At 43.2% G+C, this 17377-nt stretch overlaps 1 protein-coding gene and 1 pseudogene across 4 annotated transcripts in view; both read left to right on the forward strand.

Annotated features, from left to right (window-relative positions):
* STX11 (syntaxin 11) overlaps positions 1-16722 on the forward strand; it is a 51517-nt gene extending 34795 nt beyond the window's left edge. For all 4 annotated transcript variants that reach the window (XM_071219652.1, XM_024552207.3, XM_045188869.2 and 1 more), the window contains one exon: positions 14672-16722. In XM_071219652.1, the coding sequence (XP_071075753.1) occupies positions 14672-15540 (869 nt within the window). In that variant the 3' untranslated portion in view covers positions 15541-16722. The remainder of the gene's footprint in view (positions 1-14671) is intronic.
* Positions 939-2063, forward strand: LOC112297394 (nibrin pseudogene; annotated as a pseudogene).
* Positions 16723-17377: the final 655 nt, after the last annotated feature.

Here is a 17377-nt window from a genome sequence, read left to right on the forward strand (position 1 = left end):
ATTTTGATACATGCCAGAATTCAAGATCCATTGCCCTAAACCGTTTTGCCCTGATGGTGACTAAGACTGCTGGTATTTTCAAATTAGCAAGCAGCCATGGTAACCCTGGGAGAGCAGAGGAATACCTCAGCCTTAATCTGAGCAGGCCTGATACAGTGACATTCATCCCTTATCTTTCACAGCACCTCTCTGGTGTGGCCTGAATGCCTTGGCTGGCTTCTGACCAAGATTGCTGGAGAGAGAGGGTGATAGCTCTGGCTGGGCCCTATGATAACTTAGGTACCTGGGTGAGAGATGCCAAATTCCTTGAATAGTTGTAGATGAAGAGAATTCGAGGGATGAGGAATCAGTGAATTATAGGAATCAGTACATTTTCTAAGAGAATAATTTTTTTTTCAAAAGGAAAGCAGTTTTAAACTTGCCAACTTTGAGTCAGGTCATTGCAGGAAATACTAGTCACCTAAAGAATAATCTGATAAACTCCTAGGACATCTTGATATGTTTTGTTCAGTCCTGAGACATCAGATTGCTGTGGTTCCTATCCTTCAGTGTTTCATGCCTTCGCTCAGGTTGTGTTTGCCTTGTTTCCTTCTTCTCCTCCTTGCTCATCGAATTCCTGTTAAACTATTTAGAATAAGCTCGAATAAGCTCGCACAGTATCTTCCCTAAGAAGCCTTTCCTCCCCTCACCCAGATTGAGTTCACCACCCTCCACTGAACTCAGAAAGCACTCCCATATATCTCTCTATTATTACACTTATTATCTTTATTCTCTCTGCCAGCCTTTGAGCACCTTGGGGGCTAGGACCATCTTTTTTCAACTTTGTATTCAAGACACCTAGTCTTATCAACAATGATTGAGAAAAATAATCATTCTGGTAAACGAAGTTATTCAACAAATATTTATCTAGGCTTCCTTATATGCCAGCCCAGTAGAGCATGGATTTGAGTGAAAGGACAAAAGAAATCAAAATCCTCAGAATGGAATGAAAATTCAGGATGCCTTCACAAGAAACATCCACTGTAAAGGAACCCCCAAAATAAGCTTGGATAACAATACTGTAGTATCAAGTACTCTGGTTAAGATGAAAAATCCCAAACTATCAGCTGTTACCAGTGAAGCTCCCAGGCATAAATAGAGGTAGAGATTGGGATTCCCAGGACCAACTCCACCTGAAACTCCTTCCATCCATCCACCAAGGAAGGGGGAGGGGATGAAGAAAGTCAAAATTTCTTCATCTAAATTAGTAAGAATGGAAATGCCTTGTTCCCTCCTAGAAAAAACACAACCTGCTACACCCTCAATATGGAGAAAGAAGGAGCAACATCTATCTCCGAATGAGCTGCTGGGGAAAGATAACTTATTTACAGGTACAGATTCAAAATCCACTGTGAAAAATTCTGCCAGTAAATCTCTTTTTACGGAAAAACTAAGATCAGAAAAAAGAAAATTTGATGACTTAGCCATAGAAAATGAAGGATTGGAGGAGTTATTCAAGAATACAAAACTAGAGTTAGAAAGTTCAAAAATAAGAGGAAGATGTCAAAATCAGAAAAATGCCAAGATTGGATATAAAAACAAATGGATCTTTTAATGATGAAATGATACCAGAAAATAACAAAATATTTCAAGAAAATGAAATCAGGAAGAAATGTGAGGTCAAGAAAGAATTACTGTGGTCAGCTGACAAAACCAGCTAATGATGACAGGCATCGGGTGGGGGTGGGGGGGTGGGGGTGGCAACGCCTCCAAGGAAGGTGTCACTGACTGAACGGAGCTCACTGGTGGTTAGTAACTCTGCCTCCAGAAATGCACCCAGCGTAAAAGATGATTATGATCGACTACAGAATTTCAAGAAATTCAGAAAGGTTGCATTTCCTGGATCTGGAAAACTTCCACAGATCATTAGAGAATCAGACCGAATAGCTCATTGTGCTCGAAAGAATATAGAGTTAGATGAGTGGTTAAGGCAGGAAGTGGAGGTGCAAAATCAGCATGCAAAGGAAGAGTCTCTTGCTGATGATCTCTTTAGATACAATCCTAATGTAAACTGGAGAAGGTAGCTGAGGATTTTATACAGAAGCCTCTGAAAAACATTTACTGTTGAGCATTACTTCTTGTTTCCTCTGGGAGACAATGCATATAGTTGATACAAGGGATTTAAGTTACAAATATTCTGTGGCCTGAAGTTGTTAAATAAAAAGCACAAACCTCAAAAGAAAAAAGATTAGTTAATGAATTTCCTTCACATGTGGTCTAGGTCTAGGTGCTTGGGTCCCTGGGTGAATGAGTCTGTGTGCCAGTCCTTTAAGAGAGGACTTTCCAATCCACCCCCCACCCATGCCGCCCCACCTTTTGGGTCTCCTGGCTGTAAGCCCCATTGGAGTTCAAAGCCAGATGTTTTGAGGGCCCGTCTCTTTGGTGCAGGTCCCAAAGGTTGGAGTGCCTGATGTGAGGCTCATCGCCCTTGCCACTCAGGGAGATGCTCTGTGTGCCTCTTATTGTGGGTCATCACATGGGGTGCAGGGGAAGGGGTCTGGGCGGGACTACATCTCTGCCTCACCTATGATATCAATTGTTGTAGTGAGCTCTTCAGATAGGATTTGGGTCCTTTTCAGATGAAATCGATTCATATGTAGTTTAGATTTGGTGTGACCATGGGAGAGGTGAATTTAGCATGTTTTTGCACCACCATCTTGGACTGTCTTCATGAGACATTCACTTCGACATGAAAATTTTCGTTATGAGTGAGTTTGTTTCCTTGGCCCTCGTTTATACAGTAAATGCAAGGCACTGAACAGCTTCTACTTGCCTGATATTCTGAGTGTGTATAGCACATTAAGATTCTGTCCTCAAGTTATAGGAATAATACAGAACCGGTACTAGAAGATTTAATTGGTTTTGAAGATCATTTTAGGTCATGTGATCTGCAGGAGTCAGAGCATCGTCCCCTACCCCACATTTGCTTTTAGGAATCATGTCAGTTAACTGAGGAGCAAGATTTCTTCCCTACATTTTCCGGCATCTGACGAGAAAACAAAACAAACCCCACCGCCGCTAACAGCAAAACCTAACTAATGGGGTGGGGTGGGGGATGGGGCTTACCTTTGTGAGGCACTGATGAGGGAGATGTTTGGTGGGTATTTTTTTAATTAAAATGGTCAATCTGCTCCCAAAAGAAAGCCTAGGCACTGACTTTGTTATAAACAGGAAACCTTGAAGATAGCCAACCTCAGACTGGCTAAGGAGCTTCCAGACTCTTTCACAGCCTCCGGGCTGTGTGGAATTGGGGAAACCACCTGGAGATTGTTAAAGGTGAAAGTAAAATGTGAAGATTCTCTTCCGGTTTAAAATCCCTTTCCCATTCCAGGTTACCACTGGTGTTTCTTTTTCTGTGATTTCACCTGCACAAAGACGGTGGTGGTGGGAAAGCACAGTGGGACCTGCCCTGCGGCCCTGCATCCCTGAGAGGGGCCCCCAAACAATGAAACTCTGAACTCCTGTGGTGTACCGGGGAATCATTCTATATTTCACTTTATCGGGATCAGTTCTTCTGAATGCTGTCTCTCAATTATTCAAACTTTAGGGTAGAAGGGAGTCTGGAAGAATATATAAAAGACTTGGTCATTGGTTAATTTATATAGTTAATATATATAGTAGTATTAGATGATGAGAAATTTGTACTTTCCGTGTAGAACAGTTCTGTATCATTTGATATCTTCTCCTTCTCCTTCCTTTCCTTCCCACAGAGACTGCAGGTTGCTTTTATACTCAGAAAAAGAGATTTTACAACAGAATTGGAACAAAAGTAGTCAAAAACCCCAAATAATATAGTAAGGCACAGGTGTTGGTGTTCACTTGTGATTGTAGGCGAGGCAGGTATTAACCTGTTAGTAGTATGTGAGCAAATGCACATTTATACAATAGTTACTGACCCTACTGTACTTTTTTGAGTAAATCAAAATCCCAGAATAGACAATAATTGGTAGCGTATATGGGGTGCTTACTCTGCCAAGCACTGTTCTCAGAGCTGTATGTGGATTATCTTGTTTAAGTTCCCCACCATCGTAAGCAGTAGGTAGTACACACGGGGAAGAGAAGGTATGGAGAAGGTGACTACAAAAAAATGTGACGAGGAGAGGTTTGAAAAGCACTCATCCATCCGGAATTGACCTCTCTTGCCACTGGGAACCCTGAAACCAGCGAGGTAGCCCAGGCTGGGCCTGGTTGTGGCAGAGCTGGGATTTGAATATCTCCCCAGGGTCAACACTTGGCCACTCTCTTACAATTCCCTAAGTAGATGTGGAATTCTAAGCAGGTTCTATGACTCCAAAAAGAAGTACCCTGATTGCCTTTTGCCTTCTGAAAGATGAATAGGGCTGTTATCAGCTTGTGGTGTTCTTCCAACCTAGTTCATATCCCACAAATTTTTATTCTCTTTAGTAGAATAGCAAGAAACTGCTGTGGTCCTGTCTTGGAAGACAAAAGAACCTTTGGAATATGGCAGTGGAGTTGTGTTTGGAAACTGCATTTTGCCTGCCCAGTGTTCTTCATTTTGAAGGTCTGAATGACAGACTTGAGATACACTTAGAACTACTCACCTCCATTTCGAAACCGGCTCTTCAAGTTTGCAGAACCTCTTACCAAACTGAAACTCAGCCAGGGTCACAGCTGCCAGTGTCCCTGTGCCATGCTGCCCCCAGCCCGGGGACTCCTGTGTAGCACACTGCATTATCAAACAGTGTCTGCAGGGCCCTTCTGCAGAGCCTGCTTGTGTGTGAGATAATCTTTTTTTAGCATTGTCTTTTTTTTCTTCTGACCCTGGTTATGACCACAATCCTCAAAAGGAAAGGAAGGCTGCCCTCAGACATGTTAAGAAGCACATGGTCCTTTTAGGTGTGTGCTTTATTGTAACGTTTGTATACAACATGAATAGAATGTTGTAAACATAAAGTGCGTTAAAATCAAGGTACGTAATTAGGCTGGGATCATCAAGAGGGTGAACAGAGAAACCTGAAGAGGGGTGTTTGAGTTAGCTTTGTCAGTATAACAAAGCACCCCCAGACCATATCGTCATTTCTCATGGTTGTGAGGATTAAATGAGATAAAGCTTCCCTAATAGTTCATATAAAGCTTCTCTAACAGTAGGTGGCCTAGAGTAAGTACTGGGCGGTTCTGTCCCTCAGCTCACCTGGGCGCAGTCATACAGCTATAGTGGTGGGTCACCTGGGTGCTGGCCTCTCTTTCCTTGTGGCCCTCATCCTCCAGGAGGGTAGCTCAAGCTTCTTCACATAGTGGTTTCTGTGTTCCCGCTGCGGAGGCAGGGCAATCCCAGTTGTCCAAATGCTGTTCAAGTCTCTGCTTGCATCGCATTTGCTACTGTCCTCTTGGTCAAAGCAAGCCTCCTGGCCAAGCCCGGATTCAAAGGGTAGAGAAATTGACACAACTCCTTGATCAAAGGTACCGTTAAGAATTTGTGGCCATTTTTTTGTAATCAAGTACAGTCTGCCTCTGGTAAAATGTATTCACATTGCTCCTATAAGAAAAATGTGCTCGCCCTCACCCTGGGGTTCTCAGAAGTCTCATCCCATGGTGGCATCAGCCTCTAAGTCCACAGTCTTAGCCATGATTTCCATCAGTTCTGGATACAGATGGGAAACCTCAGACACAGCTCTTCAGATGCAGAACCTCTTGATCTTGAGACAATGGACTGGAAGTAAGTTATCTCCTCACACATGCCCAACGTAAATGGTGAAATAGGAGAAGGATAACCAAAATATGTAACCCCTAAAAACAGTCACACAGACATGTTGTAAGCAGCAATCCTGTCCTCAGCATTTCTACCCAGGTCCGTGTGGCTAAGTCCCTCTACTCCCAAGCCACAGGGCGTTCCCTGATTAGGACCCAATTGTTCCCCTCGGGAGTGGCTCACTGGTTTAAAGTTCTCCACTGCTTTTGGCTCTACCCTCTAAAGCATTCTTCCTTTCTCATAAGAAATGCCTTATTGTTGCTTCTGAATGGCTTCCTTGGCCTTGTTCCTGCTCATAAAAAGTCAGATACGCAGAAGCCTCTTTTCTTTTGAATGGTCTCTGTCTCTTTTAGGTCAAGCTTTTGTGCTTGTCAGTAAAACTCTTTTAAGACTTGGTAGATTTCCTAAGAATTCATAGGATCTCTAACCCTAAAACCCACATCCACACTCTCTTCTTTGGGCCGCGTGTCAGGCTGCTGTGAGGGAACACCTGTAGGAATCCCGGAGCCCCCGTGCTAGCTGAGATGGTCCACTACACAGAGGTTTTTACCCTGAGGCCATTTCTTACTATAGAATCTTTTCTTCCAGCTGAAGAGGCTGGAGAGGTAAAAGATTTTATTTTCCAGTGCCGTGAGGTCTGGTTCTTCTCTATTTTCTCTAAACAATGCTTATTGACTAGATAATTTATTTTTAGCTCATCTCTCTTCAGAAACTTCTATGCAGCTAGAAGCACACCACGAACACTTTTAGTATTCTGTTTTGAGATCTTTGCAGCTAGATCCAAAATTCATTGTGTACATTTTAATATCATGCTGCCAGGGGCAGCAATTTTGCCAATTATTTTGCTACTGCATAGTAGGGGTTGCTTTTTTTCCTGACTGCTATACAATTGTCTCATCACTTTTGCAGTCTCCACTAACTGTTGGCATACCATTTTCCCAGTTTTTGCTAATAGTTCCCTGCTTTTAACCTGCTGTCTGATCGCAAAGTCAATGTTGAATGTTGTAGGTTTTTGTTATGGCAGTGTGCTACTTCTAGGTACCAATTACTGTATCAGCTGGTTTTTATAGTCTACGAAACTGCTAGGAATCTTAGTGGCTTAAGCAGCAACAGTTTATGATTTCTCACCATTCTGTGGGTTGGCTGAGCAGTCAGTCTTCTGTTGCTGTCTCCTGGGCTGATTCAGGTACCTAGAGTCTGTTGATGGGTTGGCTCAGGGCCTCATGGTCCTGCAGGGAAGCCCAAACTTCCTTGTGTGGTTGTATCAGGGTTCCCAATAGCAAGCCCTTGTGTACAAGTGCTTTTCAAGCCTCTCGTTGCATCGTATTTATTACCATTTGGCAAAGCAAGTCCAAGTCTTGTGGCACACTCAAATTTGAGGTTTTGAGAAAGTCTATAGCTCTTGATTTGGAGGAGCTGCAAAGAATGTGTGGTAATTTTATTTTCAACCTTCCACAAAGAGGATGTACAAATTTGGGGGGAAAGAATAGGTCACTTAGGAAGTCAGACCAAGAAAGTTGGATGTGGCCCTGGCTGGTGTGGCTTGGTTGATTGGGCATTGTCCTGCAGACCGAAAAGTTGAGGGTTCAGTTCTCGGTCAGGTCACATGACTGGGTTTCTGGTTTGGTCCCCAGTCAGGACACATACAAGAGGCAACTGATTAGTGTTTCTCTCTCACGTTGATGTTTCTCCTCCTCTCTTCCCCTTTCTCTAAAATCAATTAAAAAAACAAAAAGAAAGTTGAATCTCAGATGATGATCATCACATCGGGGAAATAATCTAACAATTCGATGCTTTCCTACTTCAGATGCTATGCGGTACTAAAATAGTGAAGTCAGTAGCAATCACTTGATGAGGTTCCAACATATGGCAGGTTCATGAAAATGCCGTACATAGATTAGAATGTTATGGCTGTCAGTGGAAATGAGGAACAGGGGAGCAGAGGAGAACACGTGTTCTCTGTAGGAAGCCCACTTCCGAGAGGAGGGAAGAAGCAGCGGGGCTACCAAGGACAATTCCTCCTTCCAGGTTCACCAGTCTGATAAGGAATCCATGCCCCTTGGCAGGAGCAGGTGGAGAGAGCCACCTACAGGGAAGGGAATCTGAGAGTGGGAAAGGATGTTTCTTCTCATCAACACTAACCCCACTTACCTCCAGGTCTTCCCACAGCTCAGTGCAGGACTGAGAGGACAGAACATCAACATAGGATCTGGACAGATGTGAGCTTAAGTCCCAGCCTGCTTTCTTCCTAACGGGGTGGACTGGATGAGGAACTTAACTTTTCTGGAATCCATTCATCGGTCAATTGAAAATTGTGTTACCCTCATCACAAAGTTATTGTGAACATTGTGGATGGCTGGTGTATCAAACGTTCAGTACAAAGAGTGAACTATCAGTCACTCCATTTGTCACTGACGTTTTCCTTTCCTGCTTTACCTAGTAGGCTTGATTCTAGAAGGTTGCTGACCCCCATCTAGCGCACCATTATTAAATGCTTGGCTTTTATCTAATTTCTTCGTCTGCTACAGCCTGTAAGAGGACTGCAAGGAAGGCCAGTGTCAGTATACGGAGAAACTGAGGTTGGGTTTGACGTTTTAATGCCAAAGAAATAGATATTTTAAAATAAACAAAAGTGCATCCCCATGCAATTCAAAGATGTTAATAATGACAACCTGAGTCAGCAACAAGTTGGGTCCAATGACCTCTCATAAGGAAGCAATGAGCTATATTACTGCATTTTAGAAGAGGATTTTTAATACAAAATGAGTGAACACCTTTCACCTTTGAAGGGAGGAACTTCAGTTGGTAAAAGTCCCTTCCGTGGAAAAACCTCATACATTGATGATGTTGGATAACAGATTTTCCTGCAGCCAAAAATAAAAATAATTTATTTCCTTGGAGAATTGATGAGGAATAACCAGCCAATGAATCGGTGACTGAAAGGACTTTGTCTAAGAGAGAGAGGAGCAAAAAAAGGAATGTGAAAATTCTGTGGGATTGCCCTTAGCTGGTATTATGGATTGGAAAAAAAGTCACTAATGATTCTAGAAACTCTATTGATTTCTCTTTTTAAAAAGTTCTCCGTGGAATAGTTATGTAAAATAAAGCTTGATCAAAGACATACACATTTTCAAATTGGACTCAAAATTAATTCATTATTTTCTCCTTTTACATGAATGTCTTCTATATTTTCCAGCCGAAAGCTTGCTTCACATTCTAAGGCCAAAGCCAGATCAAATGTAAGATAGAGCAACAGCGGTTTTCGTTTGTAAATGCGAATGCAGACAAGAGTGGACAGACTTGTGTAGGTGATTGGACCCCTGACCCTGGAGCGCCCTTCTCCCTGAGCAAGCTCACCTGCCAGCATCTTTTCACTTACCGCTTCTATCCTCCTGACTGTAAAACTTCTATCTGCAAGTATCACTGCTTGGTTATTTCATCCTTGGGTCAGTCATAACCACAGTGAATCTTTGTTATAAGAGAATTATCTTTGAGCCGTAATAATCCTGTGGACTTTTGGATGCGTTACTGTTCATTTGAATGCTCTAAAACCTGAAACATCACTGTGTTTGGGGACACTCTGACATGAAGAAATTATTGTGGGAAAGAAGATAATGGTCTTAAATGATGAAAAGATTTCCTTGTGTGCATCATCTAAGTTACTACCTGCTAATAATTGTTCTATATATAAAACTTTGATTGGGGAATGCTGTGGTCTGTTTGTGCCCCCCAAATTTCATATGTTGAAATTGTAACCCCCAAGGTGGTGGGGGCACAGGATCCCTGGGAATTCCTGGCTCCTACATGATCTTTGTGCTGATGGTTGGGCTGGAGGGACTGGGTGAGGTGGTAGAAAAAAGTGGGTTCAGGGTGACCACATGGGACTGTGTGTGTTTTGCCAAGCACAAGGGCACCTGGCTGCATGGATGAGAGGGTCTGGAAAGCCCTCTCTTCCCAGTTCACCAGGCTCTGTGCCCTGGTGCTGGGGTGCATCCCCCTGGACAAAGGGGCACTCTTCTCGCTTCCCCAAAGATGTCATACGGTTCTTACACAAAGGTTGGTGAAGGCGCTGTATGGACCTGTGGTGAACCTAGGCATAAAGACCTTCTGGTTTGTCATCACCATTTTCTTTTAACGAGACAGTAAAAATTGTATAACAGGACGTAGGAGAGATGGATGATAAAATCTGAAAATCAGAGGATGGTAACTTCGTTGTTGAAGTAGCATTGATCAAAAGTTCTCTTTGAGAGCATATGTTTTGGGGCAAGATCTTTTTAGTTTCACTAGTAGATGAATGGTGTGTGTGTGTGTGTGTGTGTGTTTCTAAACATGTTACATATGTTTACATATGTTACATACATATGTTAGTTCTTAAATGAAACAAAAGCCTTAAACTTTCTGAATCCACATTATAGAAGAATAGTCTCTAATGCATTGCTTGTCATAACTACAAAAAGAAGGCCCTTGCGTGCTTTGGGGTTTGCTCCCCTCCTGTACTCCACAAGTTCGTCTTCACGGGAAACCTCACATGATTCACACATCACCTCGCTTGCATTGTGTGTCCCACGTCTGAGGTCTCTTGTGACTCGTGGAAATACTTTAACACATTGCTGTGAATCAAGGGAAAGGTTTTGTTTCCTGGTAGTAGGGCAAATTTGCTTAATGAATGTATTGCTTAATGTACAATAGTGTATAGATTATATAAAGACCTCCTTTTAACTTAATTATCTCTTCAAAGACCTTATTTCCAAATACAATTACGTTCTGAGTTACTGGGGTTAGGGCTTCAACGTATGAATCCCTACGTAGGGCTTCAGCGTAGGGGGATACAATTCAGCTCATAACCACGTATTAACATTTTTTTTTCTTGTTCTCCCTGGGGTAAGTAGGCACAGAGCCTCTATTTTATGATCAGAGATAATGACTATGTGATGTGTTTACAACCGGTTCCCTTAAAAGCATGTAGGGAACTATGACTTTCGTGGTTGTTCCTTGTAGCACCCAGGGTACAGCTTGCTTAGGCAGTAATCACCCCCTCTCTTTGGTTTTCTGAAATAGGTACAAAGCTGCTTTCTGAACCTCTTTCCCTCTCTTTGTGAATCTTTCTTTATCAGTTGTTTGTTCAAGTCGGCCCCAAAATGGGGACTATTGTAAGTTGTCTGGAACTGCATGGAGTTTGTGACTAAAAAGCTGCCATAGTAAGTATCTATGGAATGGGCCACAAATTTCGGTGTGCATTTGGATCACCTGCAGATCATCCTAGATCCACTGAATCAGAAACTTCAAAGGGCCCAGGCATCTGTACGGTTTGTAGCTGTCCAGGAGATTCTGTTGCTTCCTAAAGACCAAGAGCCACTGAGCTACCATCATTTGACTGTTTCTGTATTTTCTCTTACTTAAAATTTAATTGCCCAATGAAAGAAGGGTTGTGCAATTTCCCCTTCCTTCCCTAAGAGAACTAGTTCTCAGGGCGGATGATATGCATGCCTGAAAAGAGAATTAGAAAGCAGAAGCAGATTTCTGGTTCTAAATTTTCTTTGGAGTTCTTCATCTCTGTGTGAATCAAAGAAGGATTTATGTTAGTAATTTTATGACTACACTTTACTGAAGTTTATTACATTAGCCTTTATCACAGACAAGAAGGCCAGTATAACTGTTTGATCATTGTTTCTAATTTATGATAATTCCCTTTTCAGAACCTCACAGTTCACAATCAAGCAACTGCACGTGCAGTCTAGCTCGATGTTCTTTCTGTGCCTCCTTCTATATTTTGATGTAACTACGGGAAGGAATATACCTGAAACTCTCGGGAGACATTCTTAGAAATAGCGGCTTTTCGGTTGAGTTTCTGTTGTAGTTTTTCTAATGCTTGCTCTTTGGCAACCAGGAGACTTTCTAGGTCAGTGGGACCAACAGGTCTGGAGCTGGACTGCGCCAGGAAAGGTGGGAAGGAAGGCAAGGTGAAAGCCCCCTTCTTGTCTACACTTCCGTGGAGAATCTTTCGTTCCACACACTATTCCTTTCTCTCTCCTCACCAGATTATGGTATGAACCTAGGCCTTCACGTAATTTAGGGCCAATGACTTTATGGTTGGTAGGTCTTGAGAAAGAATGACCATCTCTGAATATCATCCAAGGCCATTTTCTGTATGATTGAAGTCTGCTTTGCTCTTCATGTTATGAATGAGATGGCGCACGGCTTAAGGAGAACAGCACAGAGCACGGGAACTGTCCAGGACTAGTGGGAGGTCAACGAGCAGATCCCTGATGTTCTGGTGTGTGGCACTGCCCCTTAAGCGCCCATTTCCTTCCATGGCAGTGCTTCCTGAGTCTTGGCCAAGATGCAGGGAAGGCATGTGTCACCAAGTCTTGCCTTGTTCATTAAAATTCATCCATTTTCTCTCCCATCTAAATCTTGCATAATAGAATAAATTGGATACTAAAACAGGTGGATGCAGCTCAATTCCGTAGTAGCTAAGTAATGTAATTTCCCCAGGTCATAAAAGATGGTGAGCTGGTTGTAATGCATGTGAGCCCCATGTGAGGCTCCCCAGCCAGGGTACCTGTGCCGGGAAGAGGAGTCCACATAACACCTGGCTTTGAAAGCCACTGAGGATTACATCTGAGAGAAATGAAGGGCTGTGGAAGACCAGGATGCTCTTCTTAGAGGACTCACCCACAAACTCACTCCATGCTCCAGGGCAGAGGCAGCAGCTGGAGAAGCACCTGGGTCATACAGGGAGGAATTTAATTGACTAACTTTCAGGTGAAGGGTGGAGGGGAGGGATCAGTGGTAACTCTCTCTGGGGATGGAACTGTTGGCAGATGCCATTGTTCCATTGTTGTGCTCTCCTTCCACGTGGCTTGCCCAGTGCAAGCAGGCACGAAATCTGCCCCTCTCCGTTAACCTGGCTAACACTGTTCACCCTGGCACGGCATTCCTCAGAGATCCTCCCCTGCCCAACCTGCCTGCCCTGGCTGGAGTTAATCCCAAGCCTGCTGCCGACCCTCCAAATGGGCGGAGGCCGGCCTTGGCCCACAGCACAGTCTTCACCAAGCACTCTTGAACCGGCACAAGTGGCAACCAGCTTTGGCTCGAATTGGAGATGCTTGGTAGGAGCTCCAAAGCTAACTAGCATATTTGATGGCCAGTTTCAGCTCAAATTATGGCATTTCCCAAGCGGCCATAAGCATGGCACATGCAGCAGCTGGCCTCAGCTTGCTTCATAGCTCCTACCAGGCAGGTCCAAGCCCAGCATAAGGGGCACCAGCCTGAGCCTGTACTGGGGCTCCTCCCAAGAGGCTCCAGATCTGACATTTCCTTGTTTAATAGAGTAGTCTTTCATGACTCACTGTTGTACATTTGCTGAAGATAATTGAGTATGGTGGTTAGGTGGGGTTCTCTGAAGCCTAAATGATCACTTACTGGTGGCCCTGGGTAAGTTCTTCAATCTTCCTATGCTCAACTTACCAACTCTGGTAATGACAAAGCCTACTTCATAGAGTCTACCTGAAGATCAAAGGAGATATCACATGAAAAGTGCCTAGAAATTGGTTACTGGCACTATGTAAGCCCCAGATACATATTAGCTGCTCCTATGGAAAAATATGGATACAGGGAACATTATTTTGCTTTGCTAAGCAGGAAAATGGTCACCACCACTCTTATAAAAACATAGAAATTCTCCTTGAGCTGCCAACTTGTTTCAAAAAGCCATTAAAAGTGGGCAAATATTGTTGCTGTGTGATGGATAAATGGGAGTGTGTTTTAGTATTGCTACTAAGCTTGTGCATGATTGAAATTTTCCATGTAAATGTTTTTTAAAGCAGTTTTGTTAATGATGCTCACTTCTAGAGACCTTGGGGAAAACTGTACATCTTTTGTCTTTCATTACTGATCCTTTATCTGGCTTGTGCTATGTGATTCTTGCCTTAATGTGTACCTTATTTCTGCTCACCTCTCCTACTTATTAAAATCACATTAAACTTAACTATTTTCTTATATCCTTTACTTTTAATACCTTCCATTAGAATATATCTTGATTTTTTCCCCTTCAGACATTTGTAAGCACTGAGTATTGAACAAGTATTCAAACTGAAGTATATTGGGCAGAGGAACAAGGAAATTTCAACTTCCAAATTTTATACTTCCTTGTTAGATTTTTGTCTTTGTGTATTTTGTTGTTTTACTTCAAGCATGTTTTACTTTTATAGCATTTTTTAATCCTCACCAAGGATATGTTTATTGATTTTTAGAGAGGGGGGGAACATCTATCAGTTGCCTCCTGTACACACCTTGACCAGGGATTGAACCTGCAACTTTTTGGTGTACGGGACAACGCTCCAACCAACTGAGCCACCTGGCCAGGTTACAACATTTTTCAAAGAAAAAAAAATTAAACCATGATTTATATGGTCCTATTTGAAGAGCTGTTATGATGTACAGGACTGAGATGCTCACCAGTGCTTAAATGGACACAGAACAGACATTTAGACTTGACCCCAAAGCCTTGTTAATTGACTCTCTTTATTAAAAAATAATGACCTTTGCAAGTATTTTCTTCCTATTTTTCCTTTTTCTGTCTGTTTTGATTTGTGATTATTGGAGAACTCAAAAGCAAGAAAAAGGTTGGTTCCCAATGCAATCCAAATTTTTAAATTGCTGGCTGAGCATTGTAACATTGAACTGCAGAGACCTACAGGCTATAAAATGCTACTGTGCCCATGGCTTTAAGTCACATTTGCCCTTTACTTGTAAGCAAAATGTCATAGAACATGTAGCTCCGTTCAGTGCCTGTGTTACACCCGAGGATAAAGAATTGGGAGTACTGAGCGGAGTGGTCCTTTATTTTCGCTTCAGTCCCCTCGGTGTGAATTTCTGACTGTCACTGGAGGAATTTAACCTCGGTATGTCGGCTTGCAGGCAAAATGAAGGACCGGCTACCAGAACTTCTGGAGTTAACCAGGCAGTACGACCAGCAGTTCTCAGACGGAGACGATGACTTCGACTCACCCCACGAGGACATCGTGTTCGAGACGGACCACATCCTGGAGTCCTTGTACCGAGACATCCAGGACCTTCAGAATGAAAACCAGCAGCTCATGGCAGACGTGAAGAGGCTGGGAAAGCAAAATGCCCGCTTCCTCACGTCCATGCGGCGTCTCAGCAGCATCAAGCGTGACACCAACTCCATTGCCAAGGACATCAAGTCCCGCGGCGAAAACATCCACCGCAAGCTGCGCTCCATGAAGGCGCTGAGCGAGGAGGCGGAGGCCCGGCACGGACCCAACTCAGCGGTGGCTCGCATCACCGGCGCGCAGTACAGCGCGCTCACCCGCACCTTCCAGCGCGCCATGTACGAGTACAACCAGGCGGAGATGAAGCAGCGCGACAACTGCAAGATCCGCATCCAGCGCCAGCTGGAGATCATGGGCCAGGACGTCTCGGGCGACCAGATCGAGGACATGTTCGAGCAGGGCAAGTGGGACGTGTTCTCCGAGAACCTGCTGGCTGATGTGAAGGGCGCGCGGGCGGCCCTCAACGAGATTGAGAGCCGCCACCGGGAGCTGCTGAAGCTGGAGGGCCGCATCCGTGATGTGCATGAGCTCTTCCTGCAGATGGCCGTGCTGGTGGAGGAGCAGGCCGACACCCTCAACGTGATTGAGCTGAATGTGGCGAAGACCCTCGACTACACCGGCCAGGCCAAGGCGCAGGTGCGCAAGGCCGTACAGTACAAGAAGAAGAACCCCTGCCGGACCATCTGCTGCTTCTGCTGCCCCTGCCTCAACTAGCAGACTGGCCTGGGACACCACACTCTATCCTAACGGGAATGGGCTGGGAAGCACAATGGGAAAGATTTGGGGGCTCCCTTTATGGGGGCGAGTTGTCCCAACCCCTATGGAACCCCAGTCTTTATAGAAAGAAGGAACTTGAGGTCTAAAAATTCCGATCCAGCCCATGCTTGGGACTACAGTTGATGCTGTCCGATGTTTCTTCAGTAAGTACAGAGATACCCACTGAAGTCGTATAAGGTCATTATATGGCAAATTGCACCCTTGCCCTTTTAACAGAAGCCCAATAAAGCACTGACGTTGTAGCATAGTGTAGGGTCGTTGTCCCAGACACGTCTTCTGGGAGGATGTCAATTCCGCATTGGCTAACAGTATGAACTCATCAAGACAAATTTCATTTACCCTGTCCCGAAAGTACCTTGGTTCTGTTCAGTTTCACGTCTTTCACTTCAGATGCTTTATCTGGTTAATGCTGTGTGATTCCTGCCTACAAGTACATCTTTCTGCTCACCTCCGTACTTATTTGAAGGCCAGCACTCAATCCACTGAGCCACACCTGCCAGGGCTCACATCCGTACTTATTAAAATCACATTTAACACTCACTATTTTCTTATCTCTTCACTTCTATTATCTTCCATCAGAATATAGTTTGGGATTTTTTTCCCAAATATTTTTAAGCACTGGGTTTTGAACAAGCACTCAAATTGATGAGTGTATCACATTTTATATTTTTTCATAAATAAAAATAATTTAAAATTTATCTTTTTTATGTGGTTTTTACAAATGCACATACATATGTAAATGTGAAATACTAATATTCACTAACACATGTACATAGTGAATGATTGGTTTTCCCTTTACTTTTGTAAATACAGACTATAAATATCAAGAAAAACACTTTTACTGGTTGTTGGTGTGGATTTTCTGGTTTTGAGTTGATCTCACTCTCATCTGCATATCTCGTCCAGTTGGGTCAAAACGTTATTTTGAACAACTCTGTGTCAGTTATGGTGATAAAGACCGATGTCAACAGCTGATAATGCATACAGAACTAGAGATAATAAAAGACATTCTTGGAAATATTACATTTGTTTTACTGTGGGCCATGCCTTTCATGATTTAAATTAAAGTAATTCTTTTTAAGTTAGTTTAATAAATATAACATATAAATATCCCTCTTATGTGTTTGTGTCTTAGTGTACTTTTTCAACCATTGTGTTAAAAATTCTTCTAGCAGCTTAAAGCTGAAACATCTGGATGAAACTCTGAATAGAGAAGAAACAAATGAAAGAGAATTCACACGGGGGTGTCTTTTTTCTCTCCAGAGTTACCTACAATAGTTGAGCAAAATCAGCATGTTTTAGAGGTTTGGTTTCATTTGCAAACTTGGGAGTGCCCCTACCCACATTTACCAGGTTTCCTGTCTTTCTCCCGAGTCAACTCTGAACTCTTTCTACTCATTATTTAATAAAAGTGAGAGAATTTATTCAGTGGTCATAATTCTCAGGTCCTTTGGACAATGAAATTTGGAAATAGACAGAAGAATGTGTGAACTCTGCAGCTCACTGTCTAAACTGCTTATGACCATGAGAATCCAGCCCTGCGTCTAATTTTAATTTCACGGTTACATATGAGAATTGTGGAAACCAGGTCCCAGTGGGCTCTTCTCAGATCTCTCCTGATTTCTTTCTCAGATAACTCCAGCATTGTTTCACCTTTGACCTAACTTGACCTAATTCCCTTTCCCTAAAAGAAAGTCTTCCTATAGCTCCAGTGTTGTCTTTCATGGAAGAGAAGAGGTACTATAAATGCAGACTGCTAGCTAGTTTTCAAAAG

Source organism: Desmodus rotundus, chromosome 11, assembly GCF_022682495.2.
Source record: "Desmodus rotundus isolate HL8 chromosome 11, HLdesRot8A.1, whole genome shotgun sequence".
NCBI classification, from domain to species: Eukaryota; Metazoa; Chordata; class Mammalia; order Chiroptera; family Phyllostomidae; genus Desmodus; species Desmodus rotundus.